At 43.6% G+C, this 19,847-nt stretch overlaps 2 protein-coding genes across 2 annotated transcripts; both read right to left on the bottom strand.

Moving 5' to 3' along the window:
* Window positions 1-1,503: 1,503 nt before the first annotated feature.
* LOC128304413 (translation initiation factor IF-2) lies at window positions 1,504-19,199 on the bottom strand. The gene is made up of 4 exons (XM_053041601.1): window positions 19,134-19,199; window positions 3,121-3,274; window positions 2,911-3,032; window positions 1,504-2,846 (listed from the first exon to the last, which is right to left on the bottom strand). The coding sequence occupies exons 1-4, from the start codon at window positions 19,170-19,172 to the stop codon at window positions 1,779-1,781; spliced, it is 1,383 nt and encodes a 460-aa protein (XP_052897561.1). The 5' UTR covers window positions 19,173-19,199; the 3' UTR covers window positions 1,504-1,778.
* LOC128304414 (uncharacterized) lies at window positions 5,922-6,833 on the bottom strand. The gene is made up of 2 exons (XM_053041602.1): window positions 6,242-6,833; window positions 5,922-6,169 (listed from the first exon to the last, which is right to left on the bottom strand). The coding sequence occupies exons 1-2, from the start codon at window positions 6,831-6,833 to the stop codon at window positions 5,922-5,924; spliced, it is 840 nt and encodes a 279-aa protein (XP_052897562.1).
* Window positions 19,200-19,847: the final 648 nt, after the last annotated feature.

The following is a 19,847-nucleotide window of genomic DNA, read 5'->3' as shown; positions in this document are numbered from 1 at the left end:
ATCGAGAACGGGAAAGGGCAGTTAGGATGCGACAGAATACATGGACATTACTGGGTCATAAGTTAATGGTAATACAACCAACAAATATACCGTTGATTTGTGCTTATTTGCGAAGCTTAAGAGTTAAGACGCTAAGACACTATGCTTAAAATTATGGCAATTATGCAAAAAACGCAACTAATCAAACGGTTTCGGTAATGAAAAAAAGGGTGGAAGAGATGCAGAACAGTAACGCCGCGGTAAACGACGAAGACAAGGCCACCGTTTAGTGAATATATATGATCCACTTTCCGTTCCATTAGTATCTCGTTAATGATCCTCTCCATATTGGTTCATCGCTTAGGGCAGGGGTCGGCTAAGTGGTCCGGCCCGATGGAAAATTTTGAAAAACCTTACAAGCAACACAAGATCTCTTCACCACGATACTAACAATGTATGCATGTGATTGATCATTGACATCAACTGTGTAATATTTGTCTACATTTTTAAACAAAATTTCTTTGATCATCGTTCCCCAATCAATTAATTCTTGGTCGTTCTGAAGTTGCTAACTGAAGTTGCTTCAACGCGGATTCCAGATCGTATGTTAGGAAGACAGCTGTCTACAAAGTCGTTTGGAATGACCGGTCCACAGCTTCAAAGATGTTTCTACGATCTGGTCCTATTAAAAAAAAAGTTGTGCCGACCCCTGGTTTAGAGCGTAACTAAAAGCTTTCAGGGTGTTTGCTGCCACTAAGTGTAATAGAGTCATCAATCGAACATTAATCTTTCACTCGTCCTACGCGTAGTTCCGAATGCTCTGTACAAGTTTGGAAGCTTTGGAGCAGCCATCTTGAAGGACGTCTACATATGTTCATTGATGTGGACAACGCAAAGTTCATGCAGATTTAGGTTGGAAATTTCCATAATACTCAAATAACTTTAGATACATGGTGAATTTGATGACATTAGTCAAGAAAAATTAGATCGTGTGATACAATCAGCGCAACCCATTACGGCAAGGTGAATATGTCACACATCCGTCACAGTACGCAACGAAAAACACTGCGCCAAATCCTGCAGTCGCACGTCGTCACGGTCGTTACACTCGAACTGAAACAGCCAGTAACGAATCCATTTTAAAATGTACCACACCATTCGCGGTCTCTTTTGGTGTGTTTTTGTTTGCATCTATTCCTTAACGAATCTGGCACCATCGATCATCGTAGCAGTGAACTGTGAGCACATTCTGCCACTGGTAGAGCATCCTCCTACCGGTGGTGATCGAGAGTGGCGTGATACATTTCGAATGGATTTAATTCCATTTAGCTGTGAAGTGAAAGATAGTTCTCAACGACTGAATGCACACCGAAAGGTGCTGGGCGAGGTGAAAGGAACGCTTCGAAATTCTAATTTGAAACCCCAATCAGCTCGAGAGTTGATTGAGCAAACACACGAGCCTCAAGATGTCCAGATTTGCGTCGAAGTTGCTCAGTTGGTTGGTCATGAAATTCAAATCCACTAAGAGAGACTTCGTTTGCATCTCATCACAAAGTGAGTTGGTTTGTCTTCGTCATCTACCACGCTCGGGCAATACTATTCCTGTCCGAGGAGTTGTGCTCTGCGTGGCTATGAAATCAATGTTAGGCTGCCATGGTCAATGAAGAGGGCACTGAGATGACCCTCTCTTTAGTAGTTATGCAGTTATGGGTGAGGTGTTAAATGGGAAATAAATAATTAGGAGACTCTACTAGCGGGAAGTGGATGGATGAAATTCAGGAAGATTCGATATTTCTACTCTAAACCGGCCTTGGATCGTACGGTGTCGCATCGAACCCTACGAATCGGTTGTTCTTTCGATGCACGAACCCCTTGTTGGGTCCGGTGTTGTAGTACACGACGCGCCGTATTCCGAACGGATCGATATATCCGAACGATCCATCCCGCGTGTCACTGCCCGAGTTGCGCTCCTCGTGGTACTGCCTCGGCAGATAGTACCGGAATCCATCGTTCGTGACGGCAACACCATCGTATGGATGCGACTCGCCGGCACGCCTGACGGGCAACTCTTGCCCCTGCTCATCGTAGTACCGTCGCGTGTGATCGTACTGTGCCGGTGGATCAATCAGATCCCGGTTAAATTCGGCCTCAATAAGACTGTTGCCGTTATCGAGTGACTGCAGTTGCAGCAGAGGCTTAAGGTTAACTGACGCCGGCGTAGAACTTTCGACGTACGGACGAGAGGATGTTATCAGGATCGGTTCGCTGGATGGGCGACGTCTTCGTTCCGCCGGATGGGGTCGTCTTCGACGATGTGGTGGAGTGTAGGTGGTGGGTGTAATGTATCCGTTGGGATCAACCGCAACCGCAGGGTTACTGTTGTAGATCACCAGTGGCGGCAGATGAGCTTCGGAACGATCCCCCAATGGAGATGGTGTTGAGGATGGAGCGTACACGGCAATCGGTGTGGAGGAGAGTTCGTTTCCGATCAGTGGCGTATAGGTAGTGGAGGGAACGTAGATATCTAGCGGAGGTGGTCTTGCCGATACGGATGGATAGTGTCCGTGCGGTGGTGAGCTAGAACCTACACCGGGTAGATACTTTTGGTCCGGTACTGATGGGGACGACGAATGGTAGCTAGAACCGATCGGTTGTGAGTGTGGCCGAATGAAGACGGCGTTCAGGGATGGAGTGGAGTGTACGGAAATCGGAGCTGGAGTGGAAGGAATAACGGCGATTGATTGGATTGAAGGTTGGTTTCGGTGTTGCGGTGGTGGAGATGTTGGCGAAGGTGGCTCATAGGAAGGATCCGACGGTACCAAGACACCGGAGTCGGCTGGTTTGTTTTTAGCCACCTTAATAGCGTCCTATTAAAGGGAAGAACGTGAGGGTTATAGGAGTTACGGTATCAATCAAAGCCTCACTACGCACCTGTATCGGGCGATCTCGTCCAACGTAGACCGTTTTCGACTTTAAGATCCGATAACCCTTGTGATCGGCGATGTAGTCGTTCTGTCGCAAATAGCCGGAGGCATCAATCCATGCGTCTGTTCCTAAATGGGGACAAGCGGTAAATATTAGACTACATCTCCAGGCATTGGAGGGTATTCTTGAGATTTGAGAATATACTGCTCTACATACCGATCACCGTACCATCCTGTAACCGTTTCTCCTTACGAAATTGACCGTTATCCGTCTGGTAGCGGAAGTACCGCTCGGGACCTTCATCTGTCTGTATGTGGTACTGGTTGCTGTCTGGCGAACCCCAGGAGGCGTTGGCACCGTCCAGGTAAACCTGCAGTGAAAAAAAAAAAACCAAACAAATGACCAAATATTTTATAAACAGTCCCGTTAGAATGAAATATGTTTTCGCGCAGAAATGTTCCCGATCGCACGTGAAACACAGTTTGAACAGCTCCCCATTTTGGGATGGGGTGTAGGTGTTTTCTTTCCACGAGGAACCCCCGGGCAACTTAAGGAAAGAATGAGTTCAATGAATTGTTGACCGAATTTGTTGGTCTTTGTTGCCACCGGACATGACAATTCGATGGTCGAGACTTGACCTTCCTTCCGTTCTTCGTGGCGGCACTTCGATCGCCGTCAATCATGTGGCGTTACGCAGAGGATTTGGGAGTTCTTGAACCGTACATTTGAGGTGTTCTTGACACGGGCTTGGAAATGGTGTCCGAGATTTGTCGTAGGCTGGTAACCGTAAGCTGGTCACCCCAGCAGGGTTAATTGCGTGGGAAACTAGCTCTTAAGCGACCACAGGTTCTCGATACCAGGTGGGTGTTTTGGACTGAATACGGCGGGCAAAATCTGTCGGTACAAAGTGTCGCATAGCGCGGTACAGAATGGTTCCTAGTGCGTACTCGAAACCAGCATACGTTGGCCCACTCTATCGAGCATCCCTTGCCGAAGTGGACCAGATGGTTGGACAAGACAAGGGTAGAAACGATCGTTGATCTGCTAGCGAGTACGGTCGGTTAATGTACGATCTCGTTTTAAGCGATCGTAAAGCGATTGCGTATTTTGCAGGAAAAGAGGTGAGAGAAAAATAAAACTACCACCGAGCCCTGGTGGTACTCATGTCCGTTTATGGAAGGTTGGCCCATGGCGTCGAATAAGCCTCCGGTTATATAGTTCAGGTTGTGAACCGGAGGTACACGGTGGTGGTGCACCACGAGAAGTGCTCGAGAATCGAAGTCTGGGATGAATATTAACGAACGGATGCAGAAGTGATGAAGTAATCGCCGTGTGTTTGTAGCGCGCGAGAAGTTGTCCGTATTGCCATTTGTCATCTAATGGCTTTGCAACATTTTTTGCGCCAATTGTCATCAGGCGACGCGCTCCTTGGTCTTGACATTGAGCGCGTCCAATGCAATGTACGAATTTGAATAAACGATCGCTTTGAATCGCAAAATTGAATGTGCTCGGTTTAATCCAAAGCAAGGAAAAATGTGTTTTTATAATTCGTTTACATTGAGGTTAATAACTGAAGTTATCTAACATTATCACAGCGGTATGATACGGTGTTGGATAATTTATTTGAAACCGTGTACACCATGTAACGAGATTTATCTATCGAATCATGTTAATCGATTACGTTTTTACGGTCTCACCAATTGCCAGCGATGGTGAAAGGTTACGCTGATATTGCTACTGGATAAAGCGATCATCAACTTTCCACCTCATTTGAATCGCTTACCATGTTCGGTCTGCGTCTGGGAAAAAGCTCAAAGTGATCGTTCAGTGAAGGCTGGATTAGCAATGCGAACGAAGTGTCCATGTTATCGGTTCCAGTGCGAGCGTTTAAGTCAGTGATGTCAAACTCGTTTTACCAAGCGGGAAAAATTTCTTTATAAGTCTGGTCTGGTTCTTGCGGGCCATAATTGGTGTGTATCAAGGTTCTTGTAACTTAAGCACTTAAGTTATATTAATTAATATGTAATTCTTAATTAAGAATGCAACATTGCTCTTACAATTGTATCAACTTGTACAGTGTGATGCATATGTTTAGCCGAACCCTCATATTTCAATCTAATTTTTCTATAAGTTTTTTTTATCTTTTTCAACGTCAGAATATAAAAAACTAATTAACAATAGTTTACAAGTTTAAATTATAAAAAAAGACTCAAAAAATATGTTGCATTCCTTTAGCCGCACCACCAAAAAAAGTCAAAGAAATTAATAAAACAGACTTGACACTATATTTTAAAAGTATTTGGTAGCTCCTCTTTTGGTATTAATTACTCTAAAAAAATTTGTTTTCACATTGAAGTACTGAGCTTTCTGACTGTTAGTGAGCCGATTTGTTCTCAGCAATCCCTTATGCACACTTTGAGGTCCTTTAGAGTGTTGACTGAGGTCCCTTGGCGTAAAACTTGTAGTGAAATGTTCAGCACGTTTAAGTGACGGGTTCAGATTTGCAGTTCTTTAACAGATCTCCTGTTAAGTTCTATTAAGGCTATTATTTCTTCACGCAATTTTAAAAAATCTGCGTAACACCTTTGCTCTGCTCAAACAGCGTATTTTCGGTATGATATGGAAGTCCGAGTTGAGTATCACTTTCTGTTTAAATTGATGATGGTTCAGTTCTTTTGTTGTTATGAAATTGTGATCTATAGTCATAGTATTGGAACACAATGCCTCCTCATGAAGAATACAATGGAAACTCTTGATTTTTTTCCGTTCATCAATTTGACATGCTCTTTACCCTAAACTTTAAACAACGCCAGTCGCGGGCCGCATGTTTGACATCTCTGGTCTAAGTGAAATGATGCAATAAAACTGCATAAGTATTAAACACGCACCGGAATTCCACAAATCTACCAGCAGTTTAGAAAACAGCTCACCATTTATACGACTCCTATCTAAAGCCGATTTCCGTTTCGAAGAGGATATCTTGTTTTATTTGCTATCAGCCCCAGGGGCCTGGGGGCTTATTTCCCGCCAAACGTTAAATTCACATCGTATTTGCCAGTTTCGAACACATCGTACGGCGTCAGGTCTTTCGGGATGGGCCATACACGGTCCCGGAAGCTGGTCACGTCCGGCAGCTGGCCGTAGAACGTTGCATACTCGGGCACGGTAAAGAGACACTTCAAACCCAGCAGGTACTCCAGCACCGCAATGTCCGGCGTGTGTTCCTCGTAATTTTCGTCCAGATAAAGCGATTTAAAGGCGGATCCTGAAAAAGGAAAGTGAAAAGCTCCGATTAAACACGAGCGCGCCCCGTGGAAGTGCGTGCATGTTGACTTGCTCTCATCCAGCTCCTCTTCCCGAACCATCTTGCACAGCTTGTACACCTTCACCAGAAATGCATCGATCGTGCCCTGCGTCAGGTTTGGGTCCCGCTGGTCCAGTTCCGTGCGGGGCAGCTCGTTCAGATAGTCCGAGGCGCGCCAAACCAGCTTGCGGAAGAAGCGCTGATTGATGTTGTTGTACACCAGCACGACCCGGCTCGCCTCGAACAGGTCGCACGCGGCCAGCGTGTGCATGTACTCGCCGACCGTCTCCTCGGCACTCTCGACCATATGCACCGTGTAGCCGTCAAAGTTGATCATCAGCCCGAACAGCTTGATCTCGTTCGTCGTGCACTCCTGCATGTCTTTGATCAGCTTCAGAAACCGATCGCGCAGCGTCATCCCGGTCACCTTCGGGTGCCGCCCGACGTACACGATGCGCTGGAAGTAGCGCTTCCGCCCAGCACAGAGCATATTGTCCTTTACGTGGTCCGCGAGCGTGCGCCGGTTCTGAAACGAGGGTAGGGCCGCATCTTCCGACTTTTGCATAAAGTATGGCAGGGGTTTTTTCTTCTTATCCGGCGTGCGTGTTGCGGATGAGGTAGACATGGCGATACCGATCACTCTTCGCCTTCGATTGTGGTGCCAAACAATTCACTAGCAGTAAAGCACTAATCTCACTATTCTTTTCGATTTGTGTTCGAAAAGTCGAAACGCACTTGACAGGAACAGCGCGCTATGACAACACTTACACTTTCCATGAGCTCGTTGCCATGGCACAGCCTGCTAATAACGCGTCGGCGCGAATCGTTCGCTCCAAGGTAATGCATACATTCTTTAGGGAGCGTAGTTGCCCGTAGTGACGGGACTGTTAGGGGTAGTACGGGAATCGCATCTCATGAAAGCACTCTCAAAATTCCCCATCGGCTCCATCTGTTAGACCTGCTTGACGTAACAACGAATAATTCCCGTCGTGCCAATCCGTCGGAAGGTCTCAATTAAAGCAGAAATTATCCACGCCGTTGTTGCAAACACCTCACTGCCGGCCCAAGTATGACAAGCACCCGTAGCAAAAGGTGAAGCACATTGTACACCAGGTGAGGGAAGCGTTGGAAGCAGCCTGGGACGGGCGGAGTAAGTCATGGTAGCATAAAATCCAATGAACTTTTAAATCTATCTGACTCGCATCCAGCGGACGGGTCAGAGATGGCAAAGGCAAATGTAGTATGCAGAAGACCTCTGCCCCGCCGCTTCAGCACGTGGAGGCTGGTGTTTTTTTAGCGCGTGCGAATGCGAACAAATTTCCTCGCATGCACATCTATTGTTTTTGTTTATTCGTGGTTGTGTTTCGTTTTTTTGCGCTCTCCTTCTCCCTAGCGCGCTGTGCTGACGAATAGTGTGTGACGCATTTGGGGTGTGTGTGTTGAGGGTGGTTATTTTTTTTTGCTGCTCGAATTTCGAGTTTCATTGAGTTGGATTGGCATTTCTTTCACCCCCAACCTTGGAAGAAGTGTAGTGCAGCACGTGCGCGTTTTGTGTGAGAGATAATTCGATTAAATTCATCCGCCGATCGAGTTACCGTGGGTTTTCACTTTTAATTGAACAACCAGATTGTTTGCTTGTAATCTGTTTCACCTTCCATTTGCAATAGTGCTGACAGTTTGCGACGAACTTGCGGTTAAGTATATCGGGCGAGGACAAGATTGCACTGTGTGTTGTTGAAGTATCGGTCACTGTGATCACTGTCGTGTAGTTTTATGTAGAGAATAAAAGATGAAAATACTTAAATAAAAAATTTCGAGCTCTTTATGTGAAATTCTTCACTCAGAAGTAGTGGTTTTCGAAAATAATCGAAAATAATATTTGGGAATATGGGGAATATGGGAATATTTCTGTTCGAAAGTTGTTTTTAAAAAAGAATCCCAGCGTACGTGTACCAATATTCGTGGTAGTGGGATAAAATTCCATCTCTACAACAAACTACGCGCATTAAAGATATGTACAAATGGTCTCATTCTGTGTTAAAATGGCTTAAATATGCAACTTTTTAAACAAGCTGTAACATTATGCAGAATTTCTTCAGATTTCACAAGGAAAGTCATCGTTTGTTTAAGTCTTTAAATGATAAGAAAATCAAAAAAATCTTTTGAAATCTTCACGAATATACCAACCTAATGGTTGAATTTTGCAAATATCCGATCTTTGAGGGTAGTTTAATCTTTTTTGACTTATAAACAATGTGACAATACAAAGGTATTTTCAAATAAATTCACTATTTTTATTGGTGGATTTCGTTGTTTTTTTTTAAGAGAATAACGTACTTTCTAACATATTCAGTTGAAACAACGAAATGTGCTCCTTGCAAACATCTTCAACCAATTCCAAACGTTTATAAGCTTACTAATTGCACAGCTATTGGTATACTTACTCTATCTAACATACAAGATTGCAAGTAACTTGAAGAACAAGGTACACAGCTTTATATGCATCTTTGAAGAAAATATTTTAAAATGTCACTTATTATCAAACCTAATAGCTCAAGAGCATTATTTGAATGAAAATCAAACACGTTTAGGGATATATTAAAAAAAACAATATTATTCTTTCATAAAAAAGAAATGAAATTGTATATTTTATGGGAATGTAATAGAGCGATATGATTTTTATGCAAATTTATACAAAAAGTTTGCATTGTGAAAGTCACTCTGAACATTGTGTTTGTCAATATGTTGATTAATGTCGTTGTACAAGTTCGAGCCTTCCTACTAACGAGTCAAAGAAAGCCAGAAATAGCAGACCTAGACCAGTTGAAATTGTAGTGTCACTTAGGAGAAAGATACTTAAAACTTCAATAAAATCCCTTTATTCTGTTAGGAATATACTCGCAGGCATCTAGTCTGGTTTAATCGAATGAATAAAGCGACACATTAAAAACCTTTGCATTGCTACCACTCATCAAAGTTTTCGATCACATATGAAGTGTTGATTGCTTATCCTTCCATCATAATTGCTCTTTACCGTTTCAATCAATCACGTCAGTGGAATCTTCATGTTTCTTTGCATCGTGCGCCATGATGAAGCGATAGACTGTGGTGCGTGGTGCTCTGTCTCTCTGTGCATTTAAGTCTCCGGCACCAACATTCCATGTGCAACGCCATGTGCATGTGCAATGCAAAAAATATATGCAAAACACCATCACCACTATGCCAAAAGAACAGCAACCACTGCTGCTCATACATATTCAAGAACCTCCCCGAATCGAGCGTGGTAGGCACATTTTCGGTTCCGGAACGGCATGTGCATCGGCGCGATGAGATCGCGATGCCACTGGGTGTGTGAGGAACGCATCTAATGTATGGCGCCCCAAACAATTAACCACCGACGCACAGGAACTTTACTGCGCGTGCCATACAAGAGAAGCAAATTATTAGGCAGCGTGGTTTGCATAAACGGTTACATGAGTGTATTACATATTGGGCGTTAGTAATTCGCCCAGCCGGTTGGTGCATGTTGATTGATTTTTGCTCGGTGTTGCTAATTTTGGTGCTGTCTTCTAACACCGTCGCATGTGGTGCATGTGCAACGGTAACGCAACCCGCAAGTAACGCAACCGGTCGCATTCGACGCAAAGTTTTGCTTCCTCGTCTGTGTGTTTTTGTTCCTCAGCTTTTGTAAAGGTTAGCCTTTCTCCGTCCTGCCATTCTGTGTGTGTTTGCAGCTGTGTAGTGTTTTGTTTTCACTTTCCACGAGGTGCTGTGTTGTCACATAAAGTAAGCATATGACGGCAAAACCCTCGCCATCACAATGATGATCGCACCGCAAGGACGGACGATCAGATAAGCGAATGTTAGTCATTTTTCTCCATTTGAATAATCTCATACACACACACACTGTGAACAATTCAATACCGGTGGGAAGTTTGTGATAGTGATCGGGACATTATCCAGCGTGAGGTACTAGGTACAGTAAACCGGAATTTTCCCCAACAGGGTGGCTTTATGAGAGAGCGAAAGAAGCTTAGACACACTGAAATGTTGGCATTAAAAAAAATCCCGGAACAAGACTGGGAAGTAAAGGAAATGTGGACGCACGTCTGCTGCGTCGCATCGTATCCGATTGGTGCAAGTGCAAGTGCAAGTGCAACACACATTGAGCAAACGCAAACATTTGTGTCGCAACATACTACTGCGCACGCCGGGTCTTGATGTTGTTGCGATGAGTACAGCATTAGTTTTTACAGTTGACAGTGAAAGTTTTTCGCGAACGATTTATGCGCAACGTGCTCCGAAAAAAAATAAACGTATATAAAAATGGACAAAAAAAGAAGACCTGAACCTGAACCTTGGCCATGCGGGAGTTTATAGGGGTGTGGAGCCAACCAGGCTCCACAACTCCCTTCCTTTCATGGTAATCAAACGTAGAACCGGATTTTCGACGCAAGCATCCGGATGTGCAGCGGGTGAGAATATAGGCGCGCGAGGTTACGGTCCTTTCTCCCACCGCGGCCATCACTTTTAATGTCAAAGCGAGTGTCAAACGAGTTGTTGTTTTAACTCCCGTTTTTTCTTTTCCCCCCCAAAAGGGCAACCACGAATGTGTAGCGAAATGTGTCCAAAAACACAACCGGAAATCATGCTAATACGATCGATCGCCAATCATCGTGATCGTAAGCATCGCGGAAAGGCAATGTAGCGTGAAACATAAAAATCCATCCATCCAGTTATCAACCCAGTGGAATGGTAACACTTGGGGGTTTGTTTTTATTTCTGCCACTGCCACACACACCACTTATTACAACATCGATCGAGATGCCGATTGCATCCGAATCCGCGTACAGCGGAAGCTCGAACAACCGCCGGGGAGGGGTGGAGCCGTTGTGTGATGGGCGGCTGAAGTGATGATCCGGTTTTTTTGTGGGCAAAACAGCAATTTCAGTGACCGGTATGGTCGGGTCGAGCTTTACTTCCGAATGACGATTGCTTCCTATTACCCGCGGCGGTTCACGATCGGTAAAGGTTTAATGGTGCGAGCAATCGTTACTCGTTGCTCTCTTGACTCTTGGGTGAGTTTTCTCGTGAGGGTGGTGAAGCTTCTGCTGTTAAATATGTTTGGGGAACTTTGGTAGATGGTATTGCCCAAAGCAGTATGCCCAGGTTCAAGTAGGTCGTGGATGCTGTAATTTTTACATACAAGCGTCACATGATGGGACGTTACAACACAACTGTGGCCACTGGGTAATGTCACTAATTTTTCCATGGAACCAAGCAAAATTTCTTCTGCTCTGAATATCGGTGTAGCTGCCTTAATTTCCAACCTGATTTTGGTCCCTTTTTTGGCAACTGTCCAGTCGGTAAAAAGTGACCTGCAGTCATTTAAATGCTAGTCTTCTCCGAAAAAAAAACACAACCCCAAAATCTTGTTGTTTCGAAAATGCTGTCGAACGGTTTTTTTTAAATTCCTGCCCAATGTCTGTGAGCACCCTTCCAGCAAATCCTTTCTCTTTTCCATTGGAGGGTAGGTGTAAAAGAATTCACCCCCTGCAAACCCTCCGCTTCGTTACGAACCCTCCATTTAATAATTGTACCGATCGATCGATACACGCGCGCAGACAGGTTCAAAAGGTAGGGTTTCATTCGCACTTTTATGCGTACTGATTCTGGGCACCTCTGATTTGTGCGTAGCGTTGATTGCCCGTTTTTGGCTATTTTTGTCTGACCGTGATGTATGGAGACGGCTGATCGCAACGGCTCACCCATCGCTTTTTTTTGGCCATTTTCGTAGACGGGAAAAATGGAATGTCGGTCAAATTTCGCTATAAGTTACATAGCTGGCCCCGGGAACGGACGAGCGATCGCTGTTGGGAACCTAAATCAGATCAAGGCCACTCACGATACGGTTCCGGTGTGTCCGGCGGAGTCCATGCATCGGCACGGGGTTATGGTTTGCCCTTCCTTTCTTTGATTTCTATGGACAAATTAAACAGCTAGAGAAACCAAAAATTGCGTGGGTTGGGCTAAGCGATTACACAACTCGATCAATGGATCGTGAGGGAAGGTCAGAGCTGGACAGCTTCTAGCAGGAGGCAGGCTGCACCGATGACTTTGACTTTGGCGCACGCACGATTAAAGCAAATGGGAAAGAAATGGGTGAGTCGCGTAGTTCGATTGTTGGATTTAAAGTGGATTAACAGTTTTTTTTCTCGAAGTCGAAAATGCAAAACATGGCCGAAATGTGTGGTAGAGGTTGTAGATTAACTTGATATAATTTTGGGAATTTTCATGGACATATGCAAAATATATTCACTAATCTCTTTAGCATTGAATTGTGACAAAGACAAGGACTGTGTGCTAATTTCTAGTGAAACAAGAACAATTGTTTGTGACTCATGTTTAAATTCAATTGAGTGAACAAACGATTATTTTATTAAAATAACTTCACTTATAGGCGATGCATACTTGAGGATATTATACATACAAATCCTCGTGTAACACTTTAAATTTTTTGCTTGTTGTATGTTACCCAGCTGATGGAAAGTGCGCTAATAGAATTGTACTATCATCTGTCTAGACATAAATCACGCTTGCTTCTGTCTACTTCTGCCCGTTGCTTCTCACGCTGAAACCGCTCCACCGCGCGGTGGCTCGTGGCTTCCGTTTTATAACGACTCGGCTTAGGATCTTGGGGAAAAAACAGCAGCCGCAGACATCGTTAGGTTCGCCCGTGTTCACACGAACGGAAACGTGGCTGTGGCGGTTTAAAAACACGCGAGCATCCACCAGATCGCGGTGTGGGATTCTTCGTCGCGTGCAGGAAGATGACCGGGCCAGAGTGGGCACAGGAAAAGAAATGGATCGCGAGCGCAAGAAACATAACCGAGACAACGAAAGCGAATGTCGGGAGAATGGCAATGCGGCAAACCATCGTCAGCAGGAATCATACCATCGTCATCATACCTTTTTCGGTTACCGGGGGGAGCCGTTACGTCATACCGCGGCATCGAGCAGCAGACCTATGACACGGTGAGAAGAGTTGAATGTTTTGGGTGGTTTAAAGCGGAATAAAAACTGGACCAAACACGCGCATTCCGCGTGCGGAAAAACGAGAGCGAATCGATCAACCCAGCAGATACAAGAAGATACCGCAAAAAAAACCCACATAACGCCGGCCATAACGACAATCAAATGAGCGTCGGAAACATAAACAAGAAACGGCAACCTTCTGGGCGATCAGATGCAAGTACAGCCAAGACCTTTCTGTCAATGAGATCGCCCGCTGTACGGAGCTAATGTTGTCGCTCGTGTTCGCAAATTCATTTGGCCTGCGTAGGCTCTTGATTATGATGGTTGTTGTTTTTGTTTGCGCTCAGCGTTCACCTCCATTGCCATACCAAAAGGTGTCCTGCAGGGCATGTTGCACCTCAATGCGATTACCATGAACATGCTCGTAACGAATACGAACCGCGTATTGGCCGATCCCTTTCGCAAAATCGATCCAATTGCTGGGCTGTGCGCTTGGAACGCGCTAGGTTCGGGTTCGTCGCTTTTTGTTTTGGCGTTGAAGTCTTTCGTTTCGATCGTAACGTTTGGAACGGGAAAGCAAATAACGCTGAAGGAAACAACGGTTTCAGAAGAAGGTTTCAGCAGGGCAACGATGTAGTGTTCCGAACGAAAGCGAAAGTAACGCGTGTATGTGTGTGTGTGTGGTGTGCGGATGATGAATGAACCGCTCATGTTTACACCTTTCCGTGAGCAATCATTCTTCGCGGCGGATGGATGGTTTGGAAGAATTTGCGAGAAATAAATAACTAAATAATAGATCCAATTCATTCCAGCGGTGCGGAACGCGTTCAATCTGCAGACCTTGATTGCAATGTGCGAGATGGGATCGCCGCGGGGGCTTTGCTTAAATGAATATGAGCATTACTCCCGGTGCTGGATGAGGTTACGATGGGAAGTTGGCATCATCTTTCGGCGGTGGTCGTAAGTGGAAAACGATGACGATTGCGTAAGGTTGGGCTGATTTGTCTAATCTTTGGCCTCGCAGCATAATTACCATTCATGCAGTAGGCAAACGCGCGGTGACAATGGCAATGTGTCACGGTCTTTCGTTGTTTGGTGAAAAACAATGTGTGCTGGGTGGTACGGAGTGACCCATCTGAAGGTCCGGCCCAACATGAATGGGGAAGCGAAAGGGTTTATAAGTGGGCTTGGGTACGAAAAATAACATTTAATTCACATAGCATTGTTTTCGCTGTGTTCGTGAGGGCTGATGAATGGAAGGGTGAAGGGTGGACATTTTAATGTTAGACCAAACATAGTAACGATTCTTATTGGACATGCGAAAGTTCAAGGTGAGCATAAAAAAGCGTTTATAAAATTCGTTTAATTTTTTTAAAATTATTTTTGTGAAGAACTCCCAATGTCCTATAAAAGGCAAAATGTGTAGATCAATTTAATGTTTGATTGATACTTTACATAAAAAAAGTTCATTTTATGTAATATCTATTGCGCTGCAATGTTTACTTAATGGCGATCGATTTCCGAAGGTAAAAAAGGCTTTCCTCGTGGAAGTGAAAATGGATGAGAAATTGTACGGCACGAGTTCCGATGCCAAAAGCCCTGCGATATTCATTACGTTCGATTGTTCGACGTGATGTATGTAAAATCTTTCCGTATGATGAAGCGGACAAAAAATCAATTGCGTGAAAGCAAAGTAATTGATTTGAGTCATGCCAGGCGGTAAATGTTGTATAAAGAGTACATAAATGTAACTTTAATGGATGAGACTAATTGTTGTAATCAATCTTTGAATTATATGCCAAAAATCGAACATTGAGTTTGAGGATTATTATGTCATTTTAGATAAACTTTTAAAACAAAAGATGGGCAGGAAAATTTATTTCATTTCTTTTCTTACATTAATTCCCAATAATTTGACGCTTGGAAGTTCAATAAACTCTATCGATTTTATACATTTTATCTCAGATTATTCCATGAAAAAAAAACCCCGCTGAAAGTGAAAGATCAATATGGTTTATGCAACGGGAATGTCTGTCCGTACATGGACATAAAAGCCGTTTCACAAGAACCGAACACTGATTCGTGCGGACAAACAGGATCGGAGTAAGTTTTGGCATTAACCGAGCCGTGGTTGATTCACACCGACATTTTGGAAGCCACAAAGGGAGAAGGTTTTCGCCTGTACCGGCTACCGCACTCTACCGGCGTACTGTGTCTAAGGGGGCAGCATAAAAAAAGAGACTAGTGAACCAGTTTTGTGGCCGCTGTCCGGGGCGTCATGTAAGAAAACGTGACCAAAACGTGCGCAAAACGTTTCGCTTCCACTGTCCACTGTTTCCTGTTGCCCGATACACCGATGATTACCAAATGCAGCAAATGGATGAATCAAATGTGGGTCGAAAAGATTGGTTTGTGTATCAGTCGATTTAAAAAATATTCCAACTCACATTGTATCGATCAAGAATGTATGGCACGATACAAAGTTTCTACGGTAAGCAAGACGTCGAATGCCTTCGTTCATTAGAAGTTCGCTCGAAACGATGTTAATTATTGTCACGATCATTATCTGGGTCGCCGAGCTTAATCGGCGTTATTGTACGAAAATGCACCATTTTACAGAGCAATTTCTCTGGCTAAAGAAGCGAACTAGCTCCGGCTAAAGCCGCTATCGATGCACATTAATTATGATAATCTTTGCGATCGTTCCTTTCTCTAGTGTGACGGTACGAGGTTAGCTACAAAGGCTCGAGGAGTTTGCAATGTGGGTAATAATCGTAGTTGCAGCATGCTGACGGAAAGCTTTTGTCGTGTGTCGAAGGAAATTGATCGCAAAGTGAACGGTGATCTCGGAGAGCAATGAATATTACCCTAATTTGAGGCACAATCGATCGTGATTGTGCTTCTTTGTGCAGTTTCATCTACTGGCGTTAGCCTTTGTTGATGTTTTTTGCATATCTTTGTTATTTACAATTGTTTGGTGAAGGATAGAGTTCTTGTTGAATATATCAAGATTGGAATTCGTCAATACTTTTGATTTAAAGTAGCTTTATGTTTAACTCATTATTACTTTAATTACTCTCGTCCGGTAAATTAAAAATCTTTAGAGGGATAATTCACTCCGTTCACTGTGATCGATCAATTGCTTCTAGCTTTAAGGAGTTCTTTCTGTTCCATGCGTGGGTTAAGCTAATTTTAGCCAGTAATTCATTTGTCAGTAGTCATACACAAGATCATACGCCTTTCGTGTAGTACACAGGGCCTAGCACATAGCGAACGATCGGGTGGCACCAAAGTCAATCAGCTAGTTGATCGATCGACAAGCGCAAGGAATCATGTTTTTGATCTGGTTTCGATCTAAGCGCCCCATCGGTGGGAAAAATGTGGGATATTTGATGAAGAAATACGTTGAGCGAGTCGCTCGAGGCGGACTACATTGAGACGGACCTAGATTTGTATCGAATTTGAATTGCAAGAACAGATTATACATGCAGCTGTACGAACGAACCTCAAATCATAAGGATTTAAATAGAATATTTATCTTGAACGAACAGAAAACCCAACCGAAATGTTACACATCCAGCAACTCAACACATTTGTTCTGCGTCTGCTGCTTGCATTTGTGTTTGATTTATAGTTTCCGCTGTGCCGGTCGGAATCATTCACTAGCCTTCCATCAGCGTTCCAGTTCGATAGTAAAGCAAACAGTTTCACCGGAGGCGCCTCGTGCCATTGTGTACCGGTGCGTGAAAATATCGTTTCACGACACCGTCCCATTTTGATCGTTAGCAAATTTTTGGGATGCCCTTGAAGATAGGAAATGTGCCCCGAACGATGGAATTTGTTTTATTATCGTTGTTATCGTTTCGTAGAGGTGTATGCATCTCGATTTCTAAGCGAATAGCTTTGCGCGATGGCGCAGTGTTCAAGAGCACCGGAACGAACGTGTAAAAGAAAACGGGCAATGGTGTGCCCCGGTGAGTGCAGATCACACGAGTGATGAAGGCGTTTTGGTTGCATCACAGTGTAACGTTCGGCTGGCCAGAGCAGAGTGACAGCGGTCGAATCTTTTCAATGCTTTTTTCACATTTGAATTGACAGAATTACAGCATTTAAATGGATCGTACTCTCGAGACATGATCGGTGCATTTACGGCTTCAATGCATATGGGTGATGCTTTAATGTCTCTGCAGTGAAAAGGTTAATCGTTGGCATGTGGGCTTTCAATGGACTGAATTAGTTTCCGAAAGGTTCCACCGTATGGCACAATTAATGTTACCTGCGTGGCATCAATCCATTCCAAAGTGGCCGTAATAGGATAGAAATGCTGAAGTAGAGCATAAATGACATTACCTTCTCTTCTAAAGTTGGCGTTTTCAAGTGTGAGGCCTTCTCCATAGTAACAAGAATAAGCAGTCATCATGTCATCGGATTTACTAGGAAATTTGAACACCACATCTCTAATGCTTTACTAATGCAATCGCATCGATTTGTGCCAGTGCTGTACTACATCATGCACTATCGCGTGAATCATTCCTGAATCAGCCGCACAAAAAGATGATTACAATTTAATTGTGCAGTTGATCATGACATTAATTATATGCTGGGCCCTAATGAGACGAAAGAATGGGAAGGGCTTGGTCGGTAGTGATGAGAATTTTGTGCCGAACCCACTGGGTTCGTTCCGTTCCTTTTTTACGCCTTGCGAAAATTATAACATTAACGATTACTTCTGCTACTCTTGCTCAAAGCTGTAGTGGAATGTAAGCGATACTCTTAGTAAAAAGAATTAGTCCAAGTTTGATCATTGATCTTTTGCCGTATTGATAAACTTTATTTAAACAACGATTCCAATATCCAACAAGGCGAAGGAATCGATAAACGTTCAAGAAATTTTAGCAAAATGCCTTAAAACTCGACAGTTGCCGGATAATCGAATAACACGGAGACACGTCTCCTTTTCTTTTAATGATCAAAAATTGTGGATAATATTCTTTGGTAGGGCTTTTTTAGTGCATGTTTTATTTGACCTATGTTATGTATTGTTTGCAAAAGAAATTGTAGTTGTTTTCTCTTAGAATTTGAGCTTATTATACCACATAAAATGTGGGTTTTCATTCTTCCGCCTATGATGTTGCAGTGAATATGTCAAATTTCCTTTAAAACTGGCAGAACGGATAATCAGACACCCGGTTAAATGGTACCCGGTTGATTGGTGCTTTACTTAAGTTGTTGTCGGTTGAAAATTACATCTTTTGATATACAGCCTTTTCCCGAGATTATTTTTTTTATATTCACGTTTATTTTAATAAATGGAGCAAAGTGATATGAAAAGTTTTTTTTATAATAGAAAAATGTCACGAATGTTTGGGAAAATTTGAAGTTTGACAAATAAAAAAATCATTTCCACATACAAAATTACAGGAGCTGTCAAAATTTTAAGACTCGCATATAACAACTTCATTTTCTAATTCAGGAAATGACTGTATGCCAAAATCATATCATGTGTCATTATTTTAATTTTCCAATGAAATTCAAGTTCAACGAACCTATTAGGTTTCTTTAAGAAAAGAACCGGGTTCGGTTCCGCTCCGCAACAAAAATGGAACTTTACCATCACTACCCACCCAATGATGGAATTAATGAGCCTTCTTAATAGGTCTTTAGATTGTTTCTAACTAATTTCGCACCATTTTCCATTTAAACTCCCATCCCTAAATAGCTAATTGCATATATTTGCATACGGCAGAGGACTGTTAACAAACAATTCACAAACAACAACTTTGAGCAAAAGTTTAAAAAATGCATAACCAACCCATGCCGAGTTCGTTGACGGTGTCCTGTGCCCGGCCACGGTCCATCGGACAAACTGTCCATCGTGTTGTCTACTCACCAAATGCAATCCAAACAGAAGCAGGAAAATGTTGCCCATATTTTCGGTCGATTTGATTTGATTGTTCCTTCGTCTATGCCGGTCCGTAGTTTCCGCCCGATGCAGTTCCGCTGCAACGATGTTTTACGGCGTGTACTAACACCTGCTGCTACTGCTCCTTACTCCTACCACACACCTTTCGCTGCTGTTGGTTTGCACACTTTGCCTTCGATGAGTAATGGGTAATTAAAAGTGCAAATCAATCAACACCGTTCAGCTTCAGCGCCGTACGGTACAAAATTAGTTAGTTTCGCGTTGTTCGTTTCGGGTTCCGTTTTTTTGTTGCTTTATCCTGCTTTGTCATCGATCACCGTTTGCACTGTTTGTTGCATGTGTTTGTTTGTTCGTTTTTTTCTGTAACGAAAATCTATCACTCTGCTGATGGTTGCACTGGTACCCGGCGGGGGTTGTCACGTCGTTTATCGGCTCGTTGGGCAGTGCCGCCCGCACCAACTGCTAGAGGTTTGGAAAAATTAAACACATTAAGCATAATAAAAACTAAACACAACGAAGCAATCCACCCGAAACTGCGACTGCAGCCAGCGCACCCCGTTGTTCGCACGATCTCGCAGCGTTCAATATTTATTCTTTGCTTCGTTCACTTTCGCCCGACTGGGCTCAACATAAAATCAGCAAAAAAGCACTTCTCCGCTGCTTTAGTGGAGCGAAGGCAGG

This window comes from Anopheles moucheti, chromosome 3 (genome assembly GCF_943734755.1).
Source record: "Anopheles moucheti chromosome 3, idAnoMoucSN_F20_07, whole genome shotgun sequence".
Lineage (NCBI taxonomy): Eukaryota > Metazoa > Arthropoda > Insecta > Diptera > Culicidae > Anopheles > Anopheles moucheti.
This window is presented reverse-complemented; position numbering and strand designations above follow the sequence as displayed.